This window comes from Puntigrus tetrazona, chromosome 7 (genome assembly GCF_018831695.1).
Source record: "Puntigrus tetrazona isolate hp1 chromosome 7, ASM1883169v1, whole genome shotgun sequence".
Classification (NCBI taxonomy): domain Eukaryota; kingdom Metazoa; phylum Chordata; class Actinopteri; order Cypriniformes; family Cyprinidae; genus Puntigrus; species Puntigrus tetrazona.
Genome location: NC_056705.1, coordinates 30,067,702 through 30,095,321, shown reverse-complemented (window position 1 = coordinate 30,095,321; position 27,620 = coordinate 30,067,702). Strand labels below are relative to the sequence as shown.

Below are 27,620 nucleotides of genomic sequence, written 5' to 3'. Positions count from 1 at the left end.
CGGGATGGTGCGAGCGGCTTTCGGCGGGGCTCACACACACACCGCCTGCGGGACGAACCGCGAGGAGGACGCCGCGACCAGTGTCACAGAGCCAGTTACTGTCATCTCAACCGGCCTGACGGACCCACATCCACTGAGCGGTAAGACCCGAGACGCCGTGAGAGTAGCTCAACTCGCCGCTTTACGTTTAAGCAGCTTAGGTGGAAGAGAGACGCGTTTGAGTGTCACTTACTACTGTAACTTTGACTGACAGCCAGCTATACACACCAAACGAGCGCAGCTCAACTTCTGAGCACGCATTCAAAACATGTTTACGGTCAGATATTTGGGAGTTTCTGGCCGGAGGGAGGGGATAACTCGGGACAATACTCTGCCGGTTCAAATTCTTTAACACGTATACTGTAAATATGATGCATGGTTATTGTGTCAACTATCCTGCTGTAAATTAGCGAACTTACAGCAAACATCAGCCAAAAAAGTCGTCTGGCTATAAAAGAGCTGTACGAAATATGGCTATAAAGTGTTTCGATAGCGACCGACGGTCGGTGTGTTGTCCAGAATAAAGGGTGTGTCTCTATCTGTCGTGAAAACAGCACGTCAACTTTCTACACGACTGCTGCCATGCCTGCTCTCCACTTTCTCTTTCATTTCATTGATAGATGATCACTGTAGATGCTCTAAAGGTGTGCTGACAACTAGCGCAGACATTTTCATATGGAGAGCACCACGATTTTAGAATAAAATGTAAATATAAATATATATAAAGTGTGATTATCAATAAAGTCACGTAAAATATTGCAACCATAAAATGTGATCACGTTAAGGGTTTGCATTTACTGCAAAAGTTGGGTAGCTGTTTGTTACACAATTAAATGTGCTTTTGTAGTGTACTTAAACCGTACTTGATATTTATTTAAAATAAAATGTCACCCTTGTGGCTTTGTTTATTAAGTGCGATTTTAAAAAGGGCATTTTGCAATGTCAAAATAATATATTTATGCATTTGTTAATATTGTTTTCTTTTGGTGTACTTTAAAGACTTACTTTTCTTTTTCACATGTTCGCTAACATGCAGTACTAAAGAACATGTAAAATGCTTGATAATAGTTCTTTTAACTGTGTTGTTTAAATACAAAGATAACGCGGTGTAATTGTACTAATTTGATATTTAATTTTTACAAACATGTAATTACAAATACATCTAAAATACATAAATACACGAGTTTCGATAAAATGACTGATGTATATTTCCCACACATACTTGACATTAGAGACCGTTTCAGCAGAAGACTTTTACCGCATTTCAAAGACAATAGAAGTCATTTTGAAATTCCATATAAAGATGTACTTACTGTAATCCTACTCAGTTGGGCTAAAAATCACTCTAAACTTCAGATAATTGTATTTAATATAAATATAAACTATAATTATGCAGTTTATATATGCATTTAAGTGTCTGAAAATGTCACATTCAGTTCAAACTTAAATATATTATTTTAAAGTGTATTAATCCTATAATAAGTACTCGTTTTTAAAGGTATGCTATCTATTTCTCATTCGCAAATGGTTTGAAAATGGTTTCTGTGGATACTCGCTGATTTGAACTACTGGTGCCGGCTCTTGCTTTCTTAAACCTAAGCCATTCTGACTGGTCATAAAACGCTTAAACGGTGTGCTCTGAGATTTAACTGTCTGGTTGCCACCGCCTTATCTAGAAGGGAATGTGCTTTATTCAGTTCATCGGTCACATCAGCAATTCCACTATGTCCATACCAAAAATAAAATGACATGTAGTACCATAGTTGCATATTCTTACCTGCCATTGTTAAGATGGAATAAACAAGACTTGATGAGATTTATTCTGAACTATTGTAGGCTATCAGATAAGGTCATTGATGTCCAGTAGCTTTATCTTTGTTGTAATCAATAACACTCTTCAGCATAAAGGAGATCAATGCAGGACACATATACCCATTAACAGTCGTGTGACCTCTGACCACCTAGCACTGTTTGTTCTGCCAATGTGGATTTACAGAGATCTGTTGGTGCAAAATTAATATATTAGTGTCAAGTGTTCTACCATTCAAAAATTTGGGGGCAGTGACATACATTTTTTTGGAATAAACGATTCTAATGCTTTAATGCATTAAAGGGCATCAAAAGTTCTGAAATATGTTAAATGGTTTCACAAAAATGACTTTCAGCACTACTGTTTTCACTATATAAGAAGAAATAAGCACCAAATCAGCATATAAGAAGGATTCCTGAAGGATCATGTGATGCTGAAAACTACAGTAATGGCTGATGAAAACACAGCTTTGTCATCACAAGCATAAATTACATTTTAAACTACAATAAAAAGGTTTTTTTTTATATATAACATTTCACAGTATTACTGTTTTTACTATAAATTTGATCAAATAAATGCAGCCTTAAAAGAACACTTCACTTTCTTTGGAGACAGGCTCATTCTCCAACTCCCACAGAGCTGATGAGTTGAGTTTTACCGTTTTTTAATCCATTCAGGAGAACTCTGGCGATAGCACTTTTAGCTTAGCTTAGCATAGATCATTCAATCCAATTAGACCAGTAGCATTACGTTGAAAAATGACCAAAGAGTTTCAATATTTTTCCTATTTAAAACTTGACTATACATGTATAACTTGTAGTTATATTGTGTACTAGGGCGGAAAATGAAAAGTTGAGATTTTCTAAGCTGATATGATTAGGAAATATACTCTCATTCCTGCCATACCATGTGTCTGAAAACAGCCAGACTCTCTTGCTTGCTTGGTAATTTTTGTATGTGATGTCACTGGTCTAATTGAATTCAATTATCTCTGCTAAGCTATGTGAAAAGTGCTATCGCCAGACCCCGAGATCTGCTGAATAGATTTCAAAACGGTAAAACTCTATTTATTAACTCTGGGTGAGTTGGAGAATGAGCCTATTTTCCAAAAAAGTGGGGTGTTCCTTTAATAAACAGAGAGTTCTTTCAAAAAACAAAACATCTTTCCAAATTCAAACATTTGAACAGTGGCGTCTCCTTGTTACTTTTAAGATGGCGGATGAGGAACTGGTGAAGAAGATGGTTCGGGCGGTGCTCCAGTCCAGTAAGAGTGGCGTGTCACTGTCTAACCTGCAGGTAGAGTATAAAGACCTGACGGGTGAGCTCATACCTTATAAACAATTGGGCTATGCCACTCTGGACGCCCTCCTGCACAGCATGCCTTCGGTCGTGAAACTGGATAAAGGGCAGTCTGGGGAGGTAAGTCTCTCCCTTGCCTTTTGAAATTCAGTTATTCAGCAGGGAAACACAAATACTAAAACTTTAAATGGTTCAAAACCCATAGGTGGTGTGCCATGCTACCACAGGAAACGAGATGACCCACATTACTAAGCTTGCGGCCCGTCAGCGTACAGCTAAGAGGACCGGCCGACCTCAAGTGGTGAACTGTCAGATGAGAGTCAAGCCAGCAGCTCCTCTTGCACTGAACGGTGAGACTCTGATCAGTCTCGTTAAATGGGACTGTGTATGCGAATCTTACTTTAAAGTGTTATTCAGAATGCCATCATACAGAGAAATGTGTTTATTTTGATTTGTTGTCGAAATCACTTTTTTAACTGTTACAATTACAGTTAATATACTTTAAATGTACTAAATTTCAGCGTAATCGTTACAATCATGTACAATTACAAATGCGTGAAATGCAAGTTTCGTTAATCAGTAGAAGTTACATTAAACTGTATTTTAGTTGACAGTTTTGTTAGATGATATCCATGTTCCATACAAGAGGCATTTAAACGAGAAGGAATGCTAGTGTCCTGTGCATCCCGTGTCTTTTTTGGTTTGTGCATTTGGCCTATTTAGACTCCTCTGAGGATGCGAGCACGGTTCTGGGTGTACTAAGAATAAAGCTCTGCATTAGATCATTCAGATTACAGGTTGCGGCTGTTCTGGGAACTGCAGACACACAGTCAGCTTCGGCGTTTTCTGCGCTCACGCTGTCCCTTGATCAGTGACTCAGTGCTTATTTGGCTTGCCGTGATACAGCAGAAAGCGGGCATCTGTATTGACCTAGAGGGAGAGAGAGAGGGAGGTCTGGAGACTGCAGTGTTGTGGAGAGGTATAGCAGAGCCTGCGTGGCTGTTCAGGGGAGGATTGTCTGAAAACGTTTTTTTTTCCCCCCTCATCTGTTATTTAATGACTCAACTGCCGCTGCTGTGGTGATGCTCTGTCTGTTTTTGTCTTCTTAGCTCACCATTCGCTGTCTTGCAGAAACTATCAGCCTGTGGAGCGCTTTTCTCAGGAGGGCTGTAGACAGTGATAAGGTGTTAAATTGCTGCCACTTTTCCACGCTAGGCTGGTTGGACGGCTTTCGCTGTTAGCGAGCAGCCGGCTGAGTTTACTGCCGGGTTGGAAGGTATGATGTCATTCGGTTACAGACAGGTTAGTGGAATGATGTCATGTTGAACGTGTATGAGAGAAAATGGGCTTGAAGTCCTGTTGATCATGTAATTGTTATGTAGCTGAGACAAGTTTGCAGCTGCTGTTGCATTCTGTATGCTTTGTTATCTGAATGTGTTTATTTTTGTTGCATGTTCTAATTTCTGGTGATTATGCTGACTTCCAGAAACTTCATAGTTATCTTTTTGGAGAATGCGCAGAGTAATATGCTATAGATTGACTGTTAAGTTAACTGGTTTGCACAAAATGGTGTATGTTTGATCTAGAGGATTAGAGGATTAAGCGCAGCGAACTGAAAACTATAATTTTTGATATTCTCAGTTAGTATTTGTTCTGTTGGTTCTATAGGATTTGTTAAAGAGATAGTTCATCCCCCCAAAAATACAATTCTGTTGTTGTTTACTTTCCAACCTGTGTGTTTGTCTTCATTTCAATTGAGAAATGGAGCGCAAAGGAGCTAAAGTAGTAAATATTCATAAAGTGGTCCATATTATAATTGATATTTCAAATCTACTGAAGCTACATGACTGTTTCTGTGAAGAACAGACAGATGAATAAGTAACATTCGAAGGGGAATCACAAATTTATTACCACATGTTTTTATGAGAGAAGCAGTAATATCTGATTTGTGAATTGGATCTTTTCAGTTAATCCATTGGTTGAAAATAACAGCACGATATTGTCTCAGGTTCCACTCATTGATTCATTGATCAGTGATCCATTCCCAGCATTTAACAACCAAGTGGAGAATAAACGACAACATAGTTTTTATTTTGTCGTTTATGATACTTTTATGGTGAGTTTGCATCCTTTATTGTCTTCTGACAATCACAGATATACTGATTTTTTCATATTTTTGATATTATTGTTGAAGAACGTTCACCATTTTACTGTCGGTGACTCGTCATGGCATGTACGCAATGTAGGCAGAATCATTGATTATAGAGGTTTCTGTTTGCTTTTCTATTAGTAGCCGGTAAAGGCACACTGCAATTCTGCAATAATAGTGTCCATGTGATTAATTGCGCTTTAATTGCAGCATGTTGATTGAAACGCAAGGAAATTCTTGTCCTTACAAAACTCTGTAAATGGGTCACAGCGCACTCAAACGCTTCAAATTCTGTCTCTGTAGATGGAATATAGGCCTAAAATGATTTGTGTGTTATTTTGAGTCGTATGCATTAAAATACATGTTTTATTTGATTTGGATATTGTCACATCTCCTTCATAGCAAGGCCAAGGACATCTTTGAGACAGCCTGACCATCGTGGACGTCTGGGGCGAGGTGGAGGTCGTGGAGGGGGACATGGAGACCCCCTACCTCGCACAGGAAGCTTGAGGGACTCCCAGCCTGATGGGAAAGGCGGCAGACCCCACAGCACACCCCCAAACACACCCACAAGAAGACCCTCCCTTCCCTCAGAAAGGTGAAGGACTCATTAGCACAAAGCCTGCAATAAAAATAGGCATTCCAACCACATTAAGAGCTACAAATAAATAAATCTTTGAAATTCATATATTGAAAGATAAAAAAGGACAGCTGACCATTTTTTGGATTGAAAAGTGAGCGCACCTATTATTTGAGCAGCATTTTGCCGAGCAAGTAGCTGAGAATGCAAATCAAGTCCTAATGAGTCAACAGAAACAAGCTCTTCATTTTTTCACCGGCTCTTAAATTTCCAGTTTTGCAACTGCGTGTCTCTAGCTGTTGATACTGTCTGACTTGATTGGCAATAACAGAGAGCAGTTCAGCTGAATGTTGTCTGAACCCAGTGCTTATTCAGCAATCGAATGAAGGGTGCTGTGTGTGTGTGTGTGTGAAATCACTCCAGCCAAAAACCACTGAGAGCAAACAACTGACCTCACTCTTTAGAATTGTGTTCTGTATCGCTTACTGTGGCACACACACACAATGGCTGTGAGGGTGCAGAGGGTGGCAGAGTTAAGCGGGTGTACTGGGGTTTGTTAATCCCTCCTCCATTCTCTCACAGATTAGCCATTCTAAACCAGTCCACAATGAATCAGCACTTTCCCTTTGGTACAGGTTGAGGGGGAGTTTGGGTCATCTGACACCTAAAATCATACGCAAAAAGACCTCCACGCCCCTGCTTTATCACTTTGCCAAAATGTCTGCTTTTGTCCTTACTATCACCATTTTATTATTTGCTCTACATCCCTCCTGTCTGCTTAGTTCTACTAGGCTGTTTTGCAGCAGAATTAAGCTGACCAATTAGTTACACAGATTTAGGAGGATAACCCGATAATAATGGACTATTAAGCATATTTGTATTTATTTTTATGCATTAGTTGTTTCTGTAACACAACCCTTATTTTGCATCATGTAGGGTGCTTTTTCCTGTGCATTGGTTGATGTTTGGGTTTTAGATGGTTGAGATATGGGCGTGAAAATGCAGTTGGTTGTCAAAAGGATGGAGTTTAAGATTGGAAATGTCTGGGATCACCAGTCAGTCTTTTCGAAGGAAGATTTTAACTAATACAACCCAACGGTTTTTGGTGTTTGGGCTAGACAACATCACAAAAAAACATCTCCATTGGCAAGTGGTAAAACGCATAATGCAGACTTTTTGACCTTTTGCCAAACAAATAATTTTCCATTTTCACATCTCATATCAGAAAGGCACTGATTTTCAATAAAAATTAAGGAAAATAATTGTATTGGGTAGAGTTAGGGTTCAGCCGTTCATCTATTTTTGTTCATCTAAGTTCAATCAATCAATCAACCATTTTTATTTATATAGCGCTTTTAACAACACAGGTTGCATCAAAGCACTGTACAGTGTAATGTAGAAGAGTACAATGACAGGGATGTATAATGACGAGAGTGACCAATTTCTTATTAAATACAGAGACGGTCTCTAATCAATTTGACGTTAAATCACTAGAAGTTAAGTGTCCCCAAGTGTTAACTTAGTGTAATTAGAATCCATTGTTATGAATTCTATTTACACTGTATTCTTAGTGCAAATGGCATCTGTCATTAAGTAAATACACTTTTGCTTATTGTAAATAGCATCTTTTTTAAAGTTCCTTCTTTTGGACCAAAATGAGAACTAGTTGCTTTTGGTCCAGCGGATACAAACCGGATACACCTTATCAACAAATAAAATTTTGTTAAAATTGTTGAGTATATTGACCAAAAAGTTGATTTTAAGTTCTCTCATGTTTGTCTCCCCTAGATCAGATAAAAGAATGACAATTCCCTCCAGGTTCCAAAAAGAAGTCCATGCCCATCTCTCCCAAAACCAACAGCAAAGCAATGGTGAGCAAATTTTGGGTGGGAAAAGTGTTCAGTATGCAGATTCTCTAAACATTTCTCTCCACAAGAAACTACTTTAAAGGTTATATAGTTATCCTGGAGCCTTAACTTCCTGTTCCAGAAAACATTCCAGGCATGGGATGTTCATTAAGGATGAAAAGAGAACAGTCAACTTCTGTCTCCAGCAGGCAAAAAGCTCCCGCTGTTACACAGAGGGATCTCTCAGGACTACATGCCTTCATTTCTAATGTTGCTATGGGCTGTACAGTATCTTAAAGTGATAGTTCACCCAGAAATGGAAAAGAAAATGTCATAAATGGAAAGTCACATTCTCTTGGGTGAATAAATAATGACAAAATTGTCGTAAGACTCAATAAATACAATCTGTGATCCACTGCAAATTTATTTAGCATCTGTTTATGATTTTATGGTTTTAGTTTGTAGTCTTTGTAAGCTGCAGCATTCATGTTGTTTACATTTTTAGCCCCTTCTATCTTGAATGAAAACACAACTCCATCAAAACCCAGGCTGCCTCATTCAGCGCCTTACAGTCCCAAGCTGGTGCAGTCCCGTCTGAAAGAGGTTCTTAACAAGCACAGCAATGGCCTCTGGGTATCCAAGCTGCCTCAGCTGTATCGAGAGCATTATAAACAAGATCTACCCAGTGAAGCCCTGAAAGACCTGGAACACTGGACGCACATTTGTACTGTAAGTTTACAGATGCCTGATTATCCTGTTAAATGACAGAGTTCTTAGCATTATGTTTAATTGTGTTCTTAAAGTCATCAAGATATGAGAATCAGTTTATGAAAATAAATTAAGCTTTCACAACTTAAAAGGAAAACTTTATCAGTGTCATGGGTTTGTAACAACAAATTTTCATTTTGTAGTGGAGTAACCCTTTAAAATGTAAAACAATTTTGAAGTCAGAAATCCAAACTCAATGTAATGCACATTGTTCTCACCAAAACTGGCCAATGCGATGCCAAGACACAATATATCTCGAACAGTGTAGTTATTGTGAGGAATTAAATTATTCACAAAAAAGAAAACGGTAATTGGTAATATTTTTCAGGAACTGATTAAATGGATGTTCCCGTTGTAGTTCACAAGTCACAGTGCCACAGGCAGAAATCTACCCTAAAGGGCTTTGCCCAATCAATTAAGGACATTCCACCCGTTGTGGGTGCTTTGACTGCTTTTACTTGATTTGCTAACCCTATATGCCTAAGTTTAGGGTCCAGTACAGTAAAGAATGTTGGGAAGTGTCCCTTTTGTTCTGTTGATACCATACACTAATTTGTGCGTGAATAATTATAATAAATTAGCTCCTTGTATTTGTCTTGTTGTTATCGGTTTGCAGGTGGAAAAACCATGCAGTACCAAACCTCAAGAGTTGCTGCTGTACCCTGCTAAAGAAACTAGCCAGATTACCCCACATAGTGCTGCTACACCCCCCACCCATGACAAATCCCCATTTCATCACAAAAAACCTCAGACTCAGAGATCATCTGCCACTTCCAAATCAAGCACTCCGGCGTCCCCTAGAGATCTACCCCCCGACGTCAAGCAGAAGCTTGGAGAGCTGCTCTTGAAATACAGCAGTGGCCTCTGGGCCCACGCTCTGCCTAAACTGTACCAGGACACATATAAATGTAAACTACCGGAGTTTGTGCTGGACCACCTCACCCTGCTTTCAGATATATGCACGATTGACTACCCCATGCCGGACAACCCCAAAAGAGCAATTCTGTATACCAAAGTAGTAGAAGATGAGAACCGTAACCAGTCGGGATTGGCTGGCTCAGAGACGAAAGAAGCAGTAGAGCGCAGTCTGAGCAGCCAGACTGTTCCTTCTCTTGTCATCCCTAGAGAGGAATACCCTTCTGTCCTGGTGGTGGAAGCAGGTGACACAAACAGCGTCATTCTGAGGTGCGATTTATAACCAATATCCTGTAGATCATGAGGGGTGTGACCCTTATCATGACTTTTCTTAGTTTCACCTCAGAGTCGGTTTGGCTTGGATCTGACAATAGAATTCTTTGTTTGAAGAATTTTTGGAAATGCCTGCGGAGGGAAAATCTGTTAGGCGGCCACTGTTGTACTCTTGAAGAAGTGTGTGTGTCTGTTTATATGCAGGTATATAGGTGAAGGTTACTCTAAGGCGCAGGAGAAGTTAGAAGATGAAATGAGAGAGTTCTATGGGCAAGACAGCAACAAGGTGGCTTTGACTTCACCACTGACAGGTCAGCTGACTGCTGTATGCGCTGAGGAAGAGGAGGAGATTCTCCGAGCACAAGTCTGTGAGGTCATGGCCGACAAGGTCAAGGTGAGTCATGTGGTCATTGAAGAACGCAACTGAACATAACAGTGTAGTGGTTCTCAATATTTTTTTAAATTAAGGCCTCACATTATTCAAGATAGTATTCAAAGCCCCTTCATGTAGAGTAAGATAGTAAGATAATGACAAAGCTGTTTGTTTACTTTTTTCAAAAGCTAGTAGCAATATATTAAAATAATTTAATAAAATAATGATATTAAATTTGATTAAAATGAAAATAAATTAATAATAGTTCTATAAATTATTTTTTTCATTTCCATGACTTCTCCAGGTGATTTATGATGGATTTCTTGGTTTCAATTAAAAATATATTTGCGTGTGATAAACGTAGGTCTTGAATGACGTGAGGGTAATTAATGACAGAATTTTCACTTTTGGGTGAGCTACGCCTTTAAATCATTTCATGTTTATACAGGTGTACTACGTGGATCATGGCTTTTCTGAAATCATCAGCAAGAGCAAACTATTTGAGTTACATGAGAAGTTTTATAGATTGCCTTTCCAAGCCACCAAATGTAAACTAGCAGGTGAGATCTGCATTCACTTATGAATTCACTTATAAAATGGTTTTACATTGACTATCGTATATTGTCTTCATATCAATTTGTTTTAGGCCTGGAGTCATTCAGTCAGGAGCAGGCAGTACTGAAGAGGTTTGAGTCCATGGCCACTGGCAAGATTTTATTGGCTGAGATCTTAGAGCGTCAGGAAGTGCCTCTGGTGGTCCTGTATGACACATCACAAGATGATGATATCAACATCAATGCTGCCTGTATGAAAGCTCTACAAGATAAATCCCTAGAGAGTCCCTTAAAGGTAACCGAAAAGCTGTTGAAATAATGAAACCCTGCTATCTCCAAAAATACTGCCACAAAAATACTTATGTTACTGACATAAGGTAGCATGTCCACAGTAATACTGTCACACTACTATAGTAACAATTGTGTCAGAGCTTTTGGAAATCTGATTAGTCAATCAAATTTGTGGACTAGAACTGTTGCATCTTTAATGCGATGTGTGTTAACCAATGATTAAGCGAATGGCATATATAGTTGTATTCTGTCATAGGTGAACAGTGCCTACATGAATGTGAATGTGACCAGTGTTTGCTCAGACGGGACGATCTACTGTCAGGTGCCCTCCAGAGGCTTGACTAAACTCAACGAATTTCTGGAGAAGACTGAAAACTATTTACATTCCCAGGTGCCGCATTTTCAACGGGCATAATTTCTGTATGTGCTGCTTCAAATATGTTGCTAGAGACTTCTTTAGAGGAGGTGAAGAGGCCAAAATAGACAGATTGGGATTATGGGTTTAATAGGATTGGTAGGCGTCAAGTACATAATCCCTAATAAATAGTTACCTCCTGGCACAGATTGTGTGCTAAAGTGCCTAACATATACATCAGTGTATACATCAAAGTGTTTTAAATAATTATTGTGGTGCATATCAGCACCCTGTAGAGAACATTTATGTGTTTCCTCTTGTTGTCTGGCAGACAGGATATGCTCATATATCTTTCCCTTGTAAAAGGTCACATCAGAGTTGCTGGTTTCAAGGCCTTTCTGTGGCAAAATCTGTTTGGCTCGATATAAAGGCAAATGGTCTCGGGTAGAGGTGAGTCTGCTCTGTCAGTAGAAGCATTTAAGGGATAGCTTACACAAAAATGAAAATTCTGTCATTAATTACTCACCCTCATGTCGTTTCAAACCCATAAGAGCTTAGTTCATCTTTAAAACACATATTAAGATACTTTTAAAGAAATACGAAAGCTTTGCCACCTTCTATAGACAGCAAGGGAATACAGCGATCTGCGTTAAAATAGTCTATGCGCCATCAAAGGTTCAACCTTAATTCTGTGAAGCTATGAAAATACTTTTTGTGGGCAAAAACTGACATGGCAGAGAGGAAATTGGTAAATAAAGTGATTATTTTTGTTTTTTTTGCGCACAAAAAGTTTCCTTGTAGCTGCATACATTTTTACTACCTTTCTGGGCCTCGATCATGGTAGTAAAGAGGGCAAGAAAGCTCTCAGACTTCATCAGAAATATCTTAATTTGTGTTTCAAAGGTGAAAGAAGCTTTTACAGGTTTAGAACAACATGAGGGTATTTAATTCAAGATTACAAGTATGCCTTTAAGAAAGAAAAGAGTTATTAGAAATGATTGTAAATCTGTCTTAAGTCTTTAGATGAACATTTCATCTATTAGTTGATTTCTTGTCGCTCATGTACCAGGAATGCTGCAACCATATTGACTCTCTGAGCTCTTCATGTCCTCTCAGTATCTCTCATAATGCATAATGCTAAAATGGTTCTTCTGTGTATTGCTTTGTTGATAATGAATTAAAATGATAAATTACTGCAGTAATTTGTCTTATACATTATTATACCATTCAAACATTTGGGGTCAGTAATAAAAAAACTCAAAACATTCATTTAGCGTGGATGTAACTTTCTATTCATCACATAATCCTAAAAAAATGAATCGCAGTTCCCACAAAACCACACCAAATCAGCATATTGGAATGGTTTCTAAAAGTTGGTAAAAATTCAGTTTTGATACCACAGGAATAAATTACATTTTGAAATGAAAATGAAATATTATTTTTAACAGTTATTTTAAATTGTAATACCATTTCACTATATTACTGATTTTACTGTCTTATCTACCCAAAGCTTTTAAACAGTAGTGTACTAAATTAAACATAAAACATGACAGAGTTGTATAAAACAGAAATATACAAGTTTCTACAAAACTACTAAGCTTTGTTTGTTTATTATGACCATTGTGTTGAGAGTGGGAGAGGTTCATAAAATGATCACTTTCCTACTAAAACTGTATCCCCTGTGATTTCGCCACAGATAACAAACCTGCACGGCAGCCGGGTGGTGGACATCTTGTTTGTGGATGTAGGCGTTCAGGCGTCAATCGAGGTCACTGAGTTGAGAGAGATCCCACCTCCTATGCTGCGTGACCTCATATCCACTCCGGCCCAGGTCAGAACAAAGAGGTCAATGAGTGGAGTGGTTTGTAAGAGCAGAAAATGAAAGGCATGAAAAAACTGTAGTACTTGCTTTTGTTTGCAAACAGTAATGACAGTAATGACCAAAATATTATCCAAGGCTGTCAATGGTCCTCATCCACTTGCATTGTATGAAGATAGCAGCTTAGCCATTTCATTATAAATACAAAAACCTGGATTCAGTGATGACAGAAGTCATTTGTGAGTGAGCCGATTTAATTTTAGGTCATCAATATGTAAGCTTGCCTGTATTTGTCCCTCTGCAGGCACTGAAGTGTTGTCTGGCAGATCTGCCGGTGAGCGTGGGCTCATGGACTCCAGATGCTGTCCAGTGGCTGAGAGACACGGCTCTCCACTGCAGTGACTGCAGTTTGAAGGCCAGTTCAATACTAATTCAGTTTTCTTCACATTTGCATTTAATTTTGTTTTATTTGCACTTGAGTTACAAGCATAAAACTAAGGCTAATTTCAGATAGAGTGAAATGTAGAAAAGGCACAAAGATACCTGTACGAAGTTCTTAAAGGGATAGGTCACCCAAAAATGAAAATTCTGTCATTAATTACTCACCCTCATGACGTTTCAAAACCCATAATACACCTTTTTATCTTCGGAAAACAAATTAAGATATATTTGATGAAATCTGAGAGCTCTTTGACCCTCCATAGACAGCAAGGATACTACTACGGTGAAGGTCCGGAAGCGTAGCAAGGACATCAGTATAATAATCCATGTGACATTAGTGGTTCAACCGTAATTTTACGAAGCTATGAGAATACGTTGAGCTCTCGGATTTCATCTCGATATGATAATACCTTAATTTGTGCTCTGAAGAATTTGTGTTTGGAACGACATGAGGGCCAGTAATTAAAGACAGAATTTTCCTCTTTGGGTGATCGATCCCTTTACAAAAGAAGCACTAAATACAATTGCATTTGTTTTTCTAGATAGCTAAAGTGGATGAGCCCAAACGGCTCGCTCATGTTTATCTCTTCACCAGCAAGAACTTCCACGACACAAGCTGCAGTTTAAACCAACAGCTGGCCAATTGTAATCTGTGGAACCACCAGAAGGATGTTTTCTTAAGTAGCCGGGGGCCCTCAAAATCCCTCAACGCCCCGACAAGCCCCGCCACCATCCAGACCTCCACCGATGGACAGAATAAAGCCCCACACACACCCAAGAGGATGTCATCTCCACTGGGGAGCCAGAGTGCACCTCCTGGCTCTCCACCTGAACAGCTAGCTCTTCCGCCACTGCTGGAGCTGCCCGAGATCGGGCAGAATTTGGACGTGTTTGTTTCAGTGGCATGCCATCCTGGGCACTTTGTGCTACAGCCATGGCACGATATGTACAAACTGGTGGATTTGATGGGGGAGATGATTCTGCATTACAATAAGATGGAGGAGAAACCACTCAAGGTGGAGAAGAACCAGGTCTGTGCTGCCAAGGTGGAAAACAAGTAAGCGCATTTTTGTATAAGTGTCTAGGTTAAGGGGGTTCAATTCTGCTCATAAAGGGCCAGAGTTCCTGTAGAGTTTAGCTCCAAAATAACTGCCTGAAAAATTCTAGCGATTCTAAAGACCTTATTAGCTGTTACAAATTGGGGCTGGAACTGAGAGGCTTGGGACATATGTGTTTTATGGGGACACGTGACCACTTATCATCTGTGTGATTTTTCAGCTGGTACCGTGTACTGGTGAAAGGAGTCCTGACCAATGGCCTGGTGTCAGTGTTTCAGCTGGACTATGGTAAACATGAGCTGGTGAGCTGCACCCAGCTCCGGCCCCTCACCCAGGAGTTCTGCCAGCTCCCCTTCCAGGCCATCACTGCTCAGCTGGCTGGTACACTTCATTTCCTGTTAGAAAGGCTCTTTCATTTATTGAAAAGGCTGTTTTAGACAGCTAGTTCATCAGCTCTTAAAGCCCATCCACTGTCCTTTCAGAGGTGAATTTTTCCATGGTCCAGTTCCTGCGAGCGTTTCATTAACAATATGCAATAAGCTTCATTTGAAAGTGTCAGAAAGACATTAACTTTTGCTTTTTATTTTAGAGAAAATTAACCCTAACGTGACTAAATTTTATGGTAACATGACATTAATGCTAAGTTTTATTTTTTTTATCCTATCCTTTTATTTAAGAAAATATTAAGAACTGTTTTAAAAAGTGTAATCATTATTTTTTATTTGAACACGTGAGATAAATAATACACGTTTGGATAAAATTTAGCTCAAGGAGAACAGCCCCTGAAAAGGAAACTGCTTTCGGAGAGATCTGCCTAAATATAATTCTTCCACATACAGATCACTTACCTGTTTTGACTATCACTCCTGGTCATAGTCTCAGAATCATATTGACCACATGCTATAAGCTGTAACTAAAACAGAACTGATTTCAAACAGCTGCTTCTTTTCATCTTGCAACATTGAGAAGTTTAGCTATGATTTTATTGTAGATCTGAAGGTGTTTCCGATCGTTCCAGGTGTGAAACCCAGGCAGTGGTCTGAGGAGGCCTCCATTGTGTTCAGGAACCACGTCGAGAAGAAGCCCCTGGTAGCCCAGCTGGAATCGGTGCAGGAGGCGTCACAGCCCTGGGATCGCAAGGTGGTTATCTACTTGGTGGACACTTCACAAGAGGAACGGGATATCTGGCTTCATGACATTATGGCTGAATTCACTGATGAGATGTCCAACGCAGCATAGACATTTTTGAAAAGTTCTCGTAAGATTGTTGATTAGAATGCTATAGATTAATATTTTATTTTTCCAAATGTGACTTGGACGCAGATCTGCGTTAGCAAATGTGAATCAGAGTTTAAAGGTTAAACTTTTAGACAAAAGTATTGCAATTTCTATCAAACGTGTATGTTAAACAAACAGGTGAGCAGCTGCTCTTCAAGGGTTTGACGTCTGTGAGAGAGTGAGTAATGCTCTTTGTAGACTATTGCCTTTCTTTTAACACTAGCTGTGAAGATCCATCGTCAGTGAAATCGAGCTTCGATATTCTGTGGGACCTAAAGTTAATCATGATCACTGAAGCTGTACCAAACCCTGACGCTGTCAATCATATTCCATAATGTATCTGAAAAGTGTCTGCATACATGATACAGGTTTGATTGTCCAGATGATGTGCTATGTGGTGGCTTGCTTCATGCTTCAAGTATAGCATGTTACGAAGCTGCCGGTTTACTACTCTATATGGTCCAAAAGAGACTAACAACGCACAGTGCTCTAACTTGCACAAAGCTGATAGTGTGTTATTTCAAAATTGTTTACATGGAGAAGCTTTTTGGAGTCTAAAATTGTCTATAAGCCAAGAGGAGCGGCAAAAGCCTACCTTGCTGTAGACGTATGTATTTGAGCTCTGGTTTTAGCATTATTTATTTAGTTTTTATTTTCTTTGTGTATTGCTGATAATATAGCGGAGGCATGAAATGTTTGGGGTTGTGACTATTCGACGTATTTTAACAGCAGTGGCATAGTAATTTAGTTTTATTACCTGAATATGACAAAGCTAAAACTAGTTAAAAGCTAGTTGAAAGCTAAACCACTGTCGGCATGTAGGATTTCATCTGCGTTTTAACTACAGATGCTTAGCATTAAAAGAAATCAAATAAATGTGAAACGATCACTGGTAGTGAACCTAATATATTTCCTTAACCTTAAATGTCAACTTGAAATCAAAATTTAACCAATTTTCTTTATTATTACACCTCTCTGGATTTATGTGGATTAAAACAATGTCTTCGCAATCAAAATTAAATAGCTTGTTCTTTCAGCTCGTGTCAAGACGTTTCTTCTTGTCCAGATCTTTCATTTTTACCTCCAGTAAAAAAGAATGACATTTTACAGTCCAAGCAAATCTCCACAACATGGCGGTGGCGCCAACACTACTACAGCGAGAACAAAAGTGGCGCATTCTTTCTTTGTGTGAGCATTTTGGCAATGTTATGCAAATCTTGCAAGACAGTGACATAGATACGTGGGGGTGTGTTTGAATGAGGCATTCAAAGTCTTAACTTTTATAAAGAATATCTCTTTGGGTTTGAGAACTTTACAGATCTTACATGTGCACAAACAGCTTGTAACACTCCAAAGACAAAGTAAAATCGCATCATATGACCCCAAAATACTAAAAAAAACTAAATCAGGATAGAAACTGAACTCGTATCTCCGAAGCCAGCAGCTTAGTCATAATTACAGAACAAACACTGGGAATATTTTATAGGCAACCTAAATGAGTCAAAAAGTGAATGATCTAAAGCACTGATCTACATGAAAAACATGAGCCTTGCTTTAGGAAAGATTTCAACTGATCACCAGTGTTTATTCACATCATGCATTCATTCAGATCCATTCAGCATCAAAATGTGAAAATTTAAATACAAACTAATGATATATAGATTGAGGTTTAAGAGATCTGAAAGAGGGGTAGGAGTAGTAATGGAAAGGAGAAGTTGGTTCACCTTCATAACATCACTTTAGTTCGTCAAGCACTAGTCGGCAGCACTCGCCCACTTTAGCCGGATCAGAGACCCTGGCATATTTAGAAATCTGAGAGTTGACACCCAAAGATCGTGCAAGGTCCTTTGCGGTGCCGTCCCCGGCCACTGTGGTCCCCAGGGCCACCAGCAGCCTGAAGATGGCCTCTTTGTCCTGTACGACCTCTAAGGCGGTGCTGGCCACCGATAAGCACTGCGCCTTCGCCTCAATCTCGGTGGGTTGACCGTACAACCTTCCAGCGTAGTTGAGCACCAGGGTAGCCAGCGCCACGTGGATGTTCTTGTTGGAGACGACACGGAGGTCTCCGGCCCTGGACAGGACTGCATCACGCTGACCCAAGAGCAGAGCGCGGCCGTGGGACCCAGAGAAACAGTTGCAGAGAGTGCGGAGCGCTAGCATCTGATTCGCAGGCCTGCCTTCAGGAGACATGAGACCCAGGAGGTGGTTGCAAAGACTAGCACCTTCGGTGCCACCACAGAGCTGGGCGTTGACTTCTGGATGGCGCACAGCCAAACGCAGGATGTCCAGCACTGGGAAAACAATGTCTGAGGAGGGAAATGATGACCGATTAATAGACTGGAATTTGCAACAGATCTTTTTTTCTGTATAGTGAGGTGTAGCAGATTATATATGTTGTTTTATTTATATACCTCACCAGAGAGAAGCCTGTTGTTTTTCCTTTGCAATGTCCAGTTATGACATTTTAATTAAATGTTATTAAAAAAAAAGCAATACCGAAATCAAAATAAAAAGGAAACGTAATTGGTTATATTTAAAAAGTACAAAATTGAGTAAAAATGCACAAAATTACAAAAAATAAACATAAAATCTTACTCCAACTATCAACGAAAACTTTAATTATATATAAATAAAATGGACTAAAATGTGCGAACAAAAATTAGTTGATAAAAGGTTATGATCAAGCTTTTCTGAGCTCTTTGTAAAACTATATAAAAGTGCTGAATTCAGCAGATGTTTAAATTCATTATGATCACAAACTCTGAATCAAGTTGACAGAGAACATTTATATCGAGCTTTGTGAGCTTGCTGAATCTGATCTAAACCAGGTTGAATCTGTTTTTGGTTTTCATCTCCAAACTTGTTCAGCTAGCTTCATGCAATAGGCCACAAACGTCTGTAGCGATACTGAAGCCTGATTAGCTGGTTCAGGAGCTAAAACCGTCCAGAAGCAGTGATACTTAGTTAAAGTCTTAGTAAAGTGAATTGTGTATTTAAGCAGGTTAAATAGACTCAATGCCTCACCTTCTGGCCAGTGGCTGGTCCTCCACAGAACACTGATCTGTTCTGCCGTAGGCTGCTCATGACTTTTCTGGTCTGCAACTAGAAGCAACAGCTTCTCCAGACAGTCCAGTGCTGTGTCACTCAGCTTGCGGTCCGCAGGAGCAGTGTTGTTCAGCTCCCGAAGCTTACCTACAAATTAAATTGAGGAAATACGGAGGAAAACAGGATAGGTTATTATCACCATGTCTGTCTGACTGCTCAAGTCAAATACAATAGCGACTCTATAAACAGTATAACATCTTTTACTTTCGTTGAAGTACCAAACTGCCTAAAACTTAAGTACACCCAAAGCTCAACAAAACACAATTGCTAACACAAATTTAAAAGAAATGCAAAAAAGTTTTAAATATTAATACAAATGTAACAGTACATTAAATAACAGCTTCACAGAATGCATTGTTACTACTATGGTACTGTGTCTAAAAATTATATTTTAATGCACTTTTTTGTTATTTCCAACTTTGAGCCCAACCTGAAAAGCACGCGGTTCACCTTACAGACTGATAAAGTCAAGTTCTGATGTAAAAGTGTCACTTACCAAGAATCTGAGTTGTATTTGCCTGTTCAAACGTAACTCCATCTGTATTGGGGAAGAAGATGTTTGTCGTAGCTTTTGGAGCAGAAGAAGAGGAATAGGCACTGCCACCTAGATAGGATTGAGAGCTATATTAGTGTATTAGTGTACGTGGTTCACGCTCTGGATTAAGGCTGTCGAATTGACTCAAAAACTAAATTCGAATTTTGTACTAACATATTAACAATATTCAAATTCAAATGTGAACTACATGGTTTCCGTTAGGGGGAGAAAGCTGAGCAAAATATTACTGCACTAATGCACATTTCTGTAAAACAATGAAAGAAACTTGTCTTTGAAAAGGTGCATAATGTTTAAAATAGGGCTATCAATGGATTTAAAATGTGATTAATTGCATGACTGTCATGAGTTAACTCACGGTTAATTGCAATTGAATTTTTAGCTGTACTAAATATACATATACACATATATATATATATATATATACACATATACATATATACATATACATACATATATACATATACATACATATATATAATTACTATATAATTACGTAGCTTAACCAATTAGAAACAACAGATGCAAAAAAAAAAAACCACCATGAAATATATTTTTAAGTTTTAATTTATTAATTTGACATGGCTTTCTAAATGTGCAGCTCTCGTGCCAAAAGCAAGTGATAGATGTCCTTCTAGAAAACGTGATCCTTTGCGTGTCAGTGGCTTGCTGCAGCGTTTTTGCAGTCAAACGTGTTTTTTTTTTGGTTTTTTTAATTCAATGAGTATTCAAAATGATAGTTTTTTTGACAGCCCTACTCTGGATGCATTGCATGTACTTTACCAGTAAAAGGATCAGCTCCACCTGAAGACACTGTGCCTGTGGATTCTGACCCAGGTATATATCGTCCAGCCCCTGCCCAAACAAACACACCTCTCTCGTGAGAAAGATTTCATATTAGCAAATAACAAATGCTATTCCAAAAGGCCTACCCGTGAAAGGATCAGCGCCAAACCCTTGGTCACCAGCTCCTGAACCGGGAATGTAGCGTCCAGCACCTGAGGGATATGAAGCAGACTTTCAGTCCTGACCTTCAGCTGAACAAAGTGCGTGTACGTGAAAGTATATTGTTCCGGTTACCTGTGAAGGGGTCTGCGGCCGAGCCGGGGGCTGGGCCTAGAGTGTGCCCTTTAGTGTTCTCAATGATGAAATTAGCCACCTGATCCAAGAACATGGGACTCAGGTCATTCCTCTCCAGAAAGTTGTGAGCTGTCAGCCAGGGGTCGTCTGTCACGTTGTAAGGCAGCTTCAAGGCAGGACCTCCCTCGTTCACATCAATAGAGAAGACGAAGTCGTACTCCTTCAGGCAGGGCCGTCAAAAGGGTTACATGATCGCTAGTATCCTCAACACCAGACATTTAACAGCTCTCACACCAATATATGTACCAAAACTGCACTTGATGGCTAACGGTGACTATATCATCTGGATCAATACCACAGGTCTCACCTTGCCTTCGTACATCACGCGCTTTGAATTTTGCTGAGAAGACCCGCCCACTACATCTCCGATCTTCACCCAGCGGCCATCACTCGCGCTCCACTGATACGCTTCAACATTTGAACCTTCCTTTATGAGCCGCGTCTGGCCATCGCGATTTCCTACATATACACATTAACACTAATGCAGTGAGCGAAAAGATTTCCCAGCCATATAATATTTTCAATTAATGCAGTGACAGTAATCTATTATAAGCGTTGTCCAGCGTTCTCGGCTCAATCCACTCACCCGGTTCATCCAGATGCTCTCTGCCAGGTAAGTCCTCTATCTTGATGTCACCCAGGTCTCCGGTCTTGGGGTCGATGATGGCTTTGGAGAGCTCGTCCTCAAAAGCCTGCAGGTCCTGAGCACTCGCCACGCGCTCTTCGCTCTCGGTGAACACGCGGACAACGCCATCGCTTCAGAGAGACGCGACACGGTCGTGCGGCTTTTATAAAGTGCAAAACAGTTTAAATCCATGAAACGGAAACGGTAAGCGTACCTGGCTCCCACAGCGATGTCTCCATCAGGCAGAATGCAGCAGCACCACACCGACTGGGCAGGAAGACGGATGGTCTGGGAGCATTCCCCCTTCCTCCAGACCCTCAGTGTCCTGTCCTCTCCTGTGCTTATGAAGTCTAGAATAGAAACAAGGAGATATAATTAGGATTTTATGCACAGATATGCAGCACCGAGCTACTGCAAAAGCGAAGGTGAGCACCTTGTCCATTAGGGAAGACCGCAAGGCTGTAGATGTAGTTAGTGTGACCGTAGTAAACCTGCACACATTCACCCGTCACCATCCACCGCCTAATGCTGGCGTCATTACTGCAGGAGAAAAACTCCGCCTCGTTGATCACAGCGAGCCCTCGCACGCAGTCCTCATGACCTGCGGGACGGACAAGCTGGAGTCAAAAACTGCATTTCAACCTTTACCAATGCTGACCCCTGCTGGAGATCCGATAACCCCAAGCAAGCCCGTGTTCAGCATCACATAAACACACTGAAAGCATCAGAAGCATCAAATGCCCCGACGTACCAGTGTAGGTCTTCTCACAACGACCAGCCTTCCATAACTTGACGGTCTTGTCAGCTGATCCGGACAGCATTAAGCCCTGCTCTGGTAAAATGACTACGGCCCATACAGCGGCACTGTGTCCCTGAGGAGCAGCAATTACACAAGAAACCAGTCAGCACATACTCACAACTCTACTCACATCGATTGCAGGCAACGAGAGTGTATCTGAGCTCCCCCGGGGAGGAGGAAAAAACATTGTAAGAAAGCTGTGATGAAGGGCTGCATGATTTGCAGATGCTTTTTATAGGTATACATATCTAAAGCAAGCGCAATGTATGATCTTAATAATGATTATAATAGGTTATAATACATTATAATGACTTTCTTGCATTAAAAAGACAATCAGTTTGAAATATCAGGAATCTGACATTACAATGCATTTAATGTTAGGTTACAGTTGCATATGAAAAGATTTATTGCATTAGAACATACATTATGAATATCTTTGTAATGCATTATGCTTAAAGGCTTCAACAGTGTTAAAATCTCAAAATGTGACTATCATAAAAATTACGATTGCAATATAAAAAGGTCATTGCAAAGGTTTGCTGTGGATATTTGTGAGGCTGCACATTTGGCCTAAAAATACTGAATATATATCAATATTACTACTACTACTAACAATAATAATAAATATTACTACTGGCAAATGTCATTATAAAGTAAAAATAATTTTACAGTAAAACTTAATGTTTCATTTTTCACTAAGCATTGCTGCAAGTTCTTTAAACATATTTTTAGGTGACAACAGCTGGCTTTTAGGTTTGGAAATGGTTCATTTTATGTATCCGAGTGCACTTTACAAGCAAGCCAAACTCTCAGCACATGCAGAGATAAGTTAGTGGGGAGCAGCATTATCGCAAGCAGCTATGTGACACTGAAAACAATGGATCGTTGGCTGCTTATCTGTAAAAGAATACAGCACCACACTTCACTCTGAAATGCAGCGCATATATATTCTAAAACTAAAAATGAGCCAAATCGCAGTGCTGCTATGACGATACCAAGAACCGTGCCACTTTACCTGTAAGGTCATCATGCACTTCTCTCCAAGCCAGACTTTGGCCGTAGTGTCCCATGAGCCACTTAGTATTGTGCCAAACTTGCCAGCTGAGAGTGTGCAGACTGTAAACACACACACACACACACACACACACACACACACACACACACAGAACACCAGGTATGGCTTGAGAAATCATTCCAGTGGCATTTCAAGTCAACCTGCACGCAGTTAAATCCCTGTGATCAGCGAGGGTGGCCAGTACCTGTGTTTTTGTGACCCTTGAGGGTGAACAGAGGGTCCGGTCGGTCGAGGGAGAACACACAGATGTTGTTGTCGTGTCCTCCAGTGGCGATGAGTCCTCGAGGGTATGTTTCATTAGGAGCGATGATACACACACAAGACACAAAGTTTGAGTGGCCGTTCATACAGTGCATCTCTGTAAAAACCTGGTTTTCACTGCAGAGGAAAAAACGGGACAGTTAAACAGATGCTGGCAATGTATTTTTTATTATTTATTCTACTTCACCATTTTAAAGTTAGGTACGTTTCGTTTGCTTGTTTGTACTCGGCAATGCTGTATACGCCAACGAATAAGGCTTCTCTAAATTCAACTGAATCGAAGCCCAGTGAATTCAGAGAAGGCTTAGTGAAGTTTAAAGAGACAGTTCACCCCGAAAGTCCGCCAGCTCTTTCTTTCACGAAGACGGAATCAATATTCACCGGACAGAAAAGACACGATGAAAACAAGTTCACCTATACGGCCTCGGAACGACAAGAGAGCGAACATGATTTCGTTTTCATTTCGGGTGAACTACTCCTTTAACGCTTCACGGTTTTTTATAGATCAGCCGCTGTCAGGAAACCAAAACCCGGTCAGTTTCCTTTCAGCTATGATGCTTATGGGTTGCCAAATTTCGCTTGATTTGGCAACCCCTCTCGATAATTAACTGACTCTGAAAACTTATTCCCCGCTTAGCTTAGTAACCGACGTCGGAAAGCGGACCGGCTCTCAGAGACAGCAGGAGGAAGCTGGTGATGTACCTCGGGTTTGGTACCCAGACCCGCGCGGTTCGGTCTCTGGACACGGACACGAAGGCTCCGTCGGGAAACGCGACGGCGGCGAGCCCCCGGACATCCATCTCGTGCGCGGGGAGAGAGCAGCGCAGTCGGTACGAGTTACTGCCGGACATTATTACTGATGAGAGACGGAGATCCCTGCACACACTGACACAGCAACACTACACACACAAACACGGCATGACGGGAGACCTCGCGACAAAATAAAAGCCCCGCTGGCGAATATTATACCGCGATGCTGCTAATGTAAACTATTTACAGTGCAATATCACATCTGTGTCAGTTACATTTTAAATTACAATAATGTCAAATGCACGCTATATTGAACGTAGAACAGATGTTAAATAATAATGGACTTTAAACTTGTTTTTATTGCGTGAACTTCACCCCGGAAGAGCATGACAGAGCCGATTTCTGGGCTAGGTTGAGGTGAATCTATCAAACGATCAAAATCATGTCTGTTAACAGGAGAATAACGCTCATTTTTGGAGGCTTCATTGCAGCTGTTGCGGCGGCTTTTTATCCTATATTTTTCCATCCTCTCACTCACACTGAAGACTACAGTAAGTTTATCACAACACACGGTGACATTAGTCATTGTGACACTGCTCCTGTGTGCTTAGTACACTCCTTCAGGCTCGATTTATAGCGGATTTTTAAAGTAACATTTTAATCATTTGATTTTCATTTTCATCTTTTTTAAATCGGTTTCGATAATGACAACATTCACGCTCGTTATTATTATTATTGCCTTATTGTAAAAAAAAAAAAAAAAAAAAAAAAATATATATATATATATATATTTTTTATATATATACGTTTTGAGCAATGTAAAAACAACAACAAATAACGTAACGCTGGGACACTGTTATTTAATATACATCAAGTATTATTATAATTCATTTTGTTTTCATATAGTAACACCGCCAGTGTTATTATCATTAGCAAATGAATAATAAAACTGTGTGTGTATATATATATATATATATATATATATATATATATATATATATATGTGTGTATGTGTGTGTGTGTGTGTGTGTGTGTACTGTTTATTAAACATAAACATAGACATACATCTTAATAATATGTCAAAATGTTTTAAACATTAAAATAGTGATAATAATTAAGCGGAGGAAGCTTGTTTTGTTATATTTGCCCTTCAAGGTGTCAGGACTCCCCCCCGGTACTCGTCTTTATGCATTTATACCTTTATGTCTTTATGCATTTATGTCTTAATGCATTTGTGTTATTGTAACTGCAGAGCAGATCCAGAAGGAAAATCGAGCTGGAATCAATCAAGCAGATGTACAGCCTGTTGGTAAGTCATCCGTCCAGTGTGTTATTATATCACACATCTGACACCTCACGTCACACACATCACAGGATCATTAAGGAGGATTTTTTCTGTGCATTATAGTTCGTTTGCTTCAGGTCCACGTGAATGCTGTTCAACAGACATCAGATTCTGTATATGGATGTCATTTATGTGTTGTATTGAAATTAGGTGTGAAGATCTGGTCTGATCCCTTCAAGCCAAAATCGTGATTCCGGTGTGTGAAGGATTGCGTATCTGAGGCAAAAACAAAAACTCTTGGCTACCATGCCTCCAAAAAGACTTTAAGGAAGTATGAATCTTCTGTATGGGAATATGACTCGAACTAGAAAGGTGGACACATTCGTCGCTTTGTTTGTCAGCACTTAAAAATATTACGTCATTAATCACTTCTGAATATTTAATAAGTGTTAATAAATGATATTTGTATTCTGAATAAAAGCTGTTCCTCAACCTGCCTGTTTGTTTTACAAATATATGTCCACTAGATGGCGGTCTCTTCGTTCTGTACATTACTAGGGCCTATGGGAAGAGAGTCCAACCTTCAGTTCTTCATTCATAAGCAAGCAAGATCTGCCTTTGCATATCTCAGCAAGCTTTATATTTTTCATCAATGGCTTACAGAAGTGAGAAAACCTCAAATCTTGCACCAGAGCTTTGTTTTCTATCACCCTTGTTATTTTCACACCGGAGACATTTGTGCTAATACATTTTTGCTCTAAAATAACATCGCTTCCACTCAGCTGTGCTTTTGTAATATTTTTGTTGCTCTCGTTCGTGATTAGATTACTTGTGCTGTTTTGGCACTGAAAGTTGGAGTAGTCCTTTGGTCCTCAAAAGTTACAAAATCTGTAACCTGAGAGTATACACTTCGGCCAGGACCCTGTGCCAACCAAGACCTGTTGTCATGGCAACAACACTGGGCCAGCACCTGTGCATCGGAGAGACCCAAGGCCCTGCCCCTTTTTACCCAACCGCTTTATGTGTATGGTTTCAAAGAACAATATTAAACTATATACATACATATGTATGTGTGTCTGTGTATAATGGTGTGTGTATATAATATATATACACATACATGTGTATATATATATATATATATATATATATGTATGCATGTATATGTATATAATATAATTTTGTTTCAGTTACATTAAGATTCAAGCTTTCTTAGGATATTACATTACTCAGTAAACATTCAAAAAGGAAAAAAATAATTATCTAAAACAAACCATAAATCACTCTCTTATCGTATTTTGACTTTTTACTCACCATGAAAATAGCCAAGAGACCTGGCATGACATTAAAACGCTAAACAACTAATCAACCTTCTTTTAAGGACTGTTGACTGGAAAGTAGTTTTGGGAACCTAAAACTGTTCTTGCTGCAGAAACACTGCCTGTTAGGAAGCGCATTGCATAAGCTAATTGAATATTAAGCACACAAACTTTGCTTTCCATTGGTTTTCTATTAACCGTGAGCGAGTAAAAAGCCTGACTGTGAACTCAAGTTATTGAGGTGCTTTTTCAGTGGCATTGTGCCTGTTAAAATGAGCGCATGTGAGAAAGGAACAGTGAGGGGGTTTACTAGAGGATGCAGAGTCGTCCGTCCCGCGAGACCTGCCGCATATCCAAGAACTGACATAATATCTCCTCACTACCACAAAGAGCACATTGCTAACCCTCAGCCGAGAGCCTGCCAGCGCAGCAGCTGCCAAACGCAATAACACTTCACCCCCCCCACACACCCCCCCGTCAACTCAACCAACTCCATTGTTTATGAGAAGTTGTTATTGTTGGTCACCATTCAAAAAAACAAAAGAAAAACTTAAGGGCCCCGGCCATGAGGACGACCCGAAGTGAAGAGAGGAAAACAGGGACTGAGAAAAGCGCAGAAATTCCTCTCATTCCTCCTGCAGTGTTTTCCAGATTCCTGAATCGACGACAAGGCCTTGGATGCGAGCGGAGGCCGCCACAATGGGGAAATGTCAAAAAAATTGCTCTGGAGCAACCCGAGCAGCATTCCTGAAGCTACCCGACAGGCCTCTAAACACGAAGCGCTGAGATGGATGGAATCCTTCACCTCAGGCCGCTTGTGGAAAACCGTTTCTGAGCGCGCTCGTGGGCTTTCATCCTCCTA

At 39.9% G+C, this 27,620-nt stretch overlaps 3 protein-coding genes across 8 annotated transcripts; 2 read left to right on the top strand and 1 right to left on the bottom strand.

Moving 5' to 3' along the window:
* Positions 1 to 16,885, top strand: tdrd7b (tudor domain containing 7 b). 6 transcript variants are annotated; one of them, XM_043244169.1, is made up of 17 exons: positions 1 to 140; positions 3,062 to 3,268; positions 3,354 to 3,498; positions 5,700 to 5,895; positions 7,666 to 7,748; positions 8,230 to 8,453; positions 9,109 to 9,677; positions 9,885 to 10,074; positions 10,502 to 10,613; positions 10,700 to 10,902; positions 11,155 to 11,289; positions 11,620 to 11,703; positions 12,950 to 13,084; positions 13,377 to 13,487; positions 14,056 to 14,570; positions 14,792 to 14,952; positions 15,590 to 16,885. In XM_043244169.1, the coding sequence occupies exons 2-17, from the start codon at positions 3,062 to 3,064 to the stop codon at positions 15,808 to 15,810; spliced, it is 3,291 nt and encodes a 1,096-aa protein (XP_043100104.1). In that variant the 5' UTR covers positions 1 to 140; the 3' UTR covers positions 15,811 to 16,885. The 6 variants fall into 6 exon arrangements, with proteins under 6 accessions (XP_043100104.1, XP_043100107.1, XP_043100108.1 ...); XM_043244172.1 differs by lacking the exons at positions 1 to 140; positions 3,062 to 3,268 and adding exons at positions 4,258 to 4,450; positions 5,157 to 5,264 and having other exon boundaries at positions 3,382 to 3,498; XM_043244173.1 differs by lacking the exons at positions 1 to 140; positions 3,062 to 3,268; positions 3,354 to 3,498 and adding exons at positions 3,544 to 4,127; positions 4,258 to 4,424; positions 5,157 to 5,264.
* Positions 16,886 to 17,402: 517 nt separating this feature from the next.
* On the bottom strand, positions 17,403 to 24,396 carry plaa (phospholipase A2-activating protein). The gene is made up of 14 exons (XM_043244176.1): positions 24,110 to 24,396; positions 23,331 to 23,524; positions 23,087 to 23,187; positions 22,024 to 22,144; positions 21,706 to 21,873; positions 21,487 to 21,622; positions 21,234 to 21,403; positions 20,955 to 21,106; positions 20,588 to 20,807; positions 20,440 to 20,505; positions 20,291 to 20,362; positions 19,451 to 19,558; positions 18,874 to 19,041; positions 17,403 to 18,155 (listed from the first exon to the last, which is right to left on the bottom strand). Exons 1-14 carry the CDS (start codon positions 24,256 to 24,258, stop codon positions 17,584 to 17,586), a joined length of 2,397 nt encoding a protein of 798 aa, XP_043100111.1. The 5' UTR covers positions 24,259 to 24,396; the 3' UTR covers positions 17,403 to 17,583.
* Positions 24,397 to 24,460: 64 nt separating this feature from the next.
* smim20 (small integral membrane protein 20) lies at positions 24,461 to 25,934 on the top strand. Its single transcript, XM_043244177.1, has 3 exons — positions 24,461 to 24,708; positions 25,410 to 25,466; positions 25,653 to 25,934. Exons 1-3 carry the CDS (start codon positions 24,600 to 24,602, stop codon positions 25,691 to 25,693), a joined length of 207 nt encoding a protein of 68 aa, XP_043100112.1. The 5' UTR covers positions 24,461 to 24,599; the 3' UTR covers positions 25,694 to 25,934.
* The last annotated feature ends 1,686 nt before the right edge of the window (positions 25,935 to 27,620 follow it).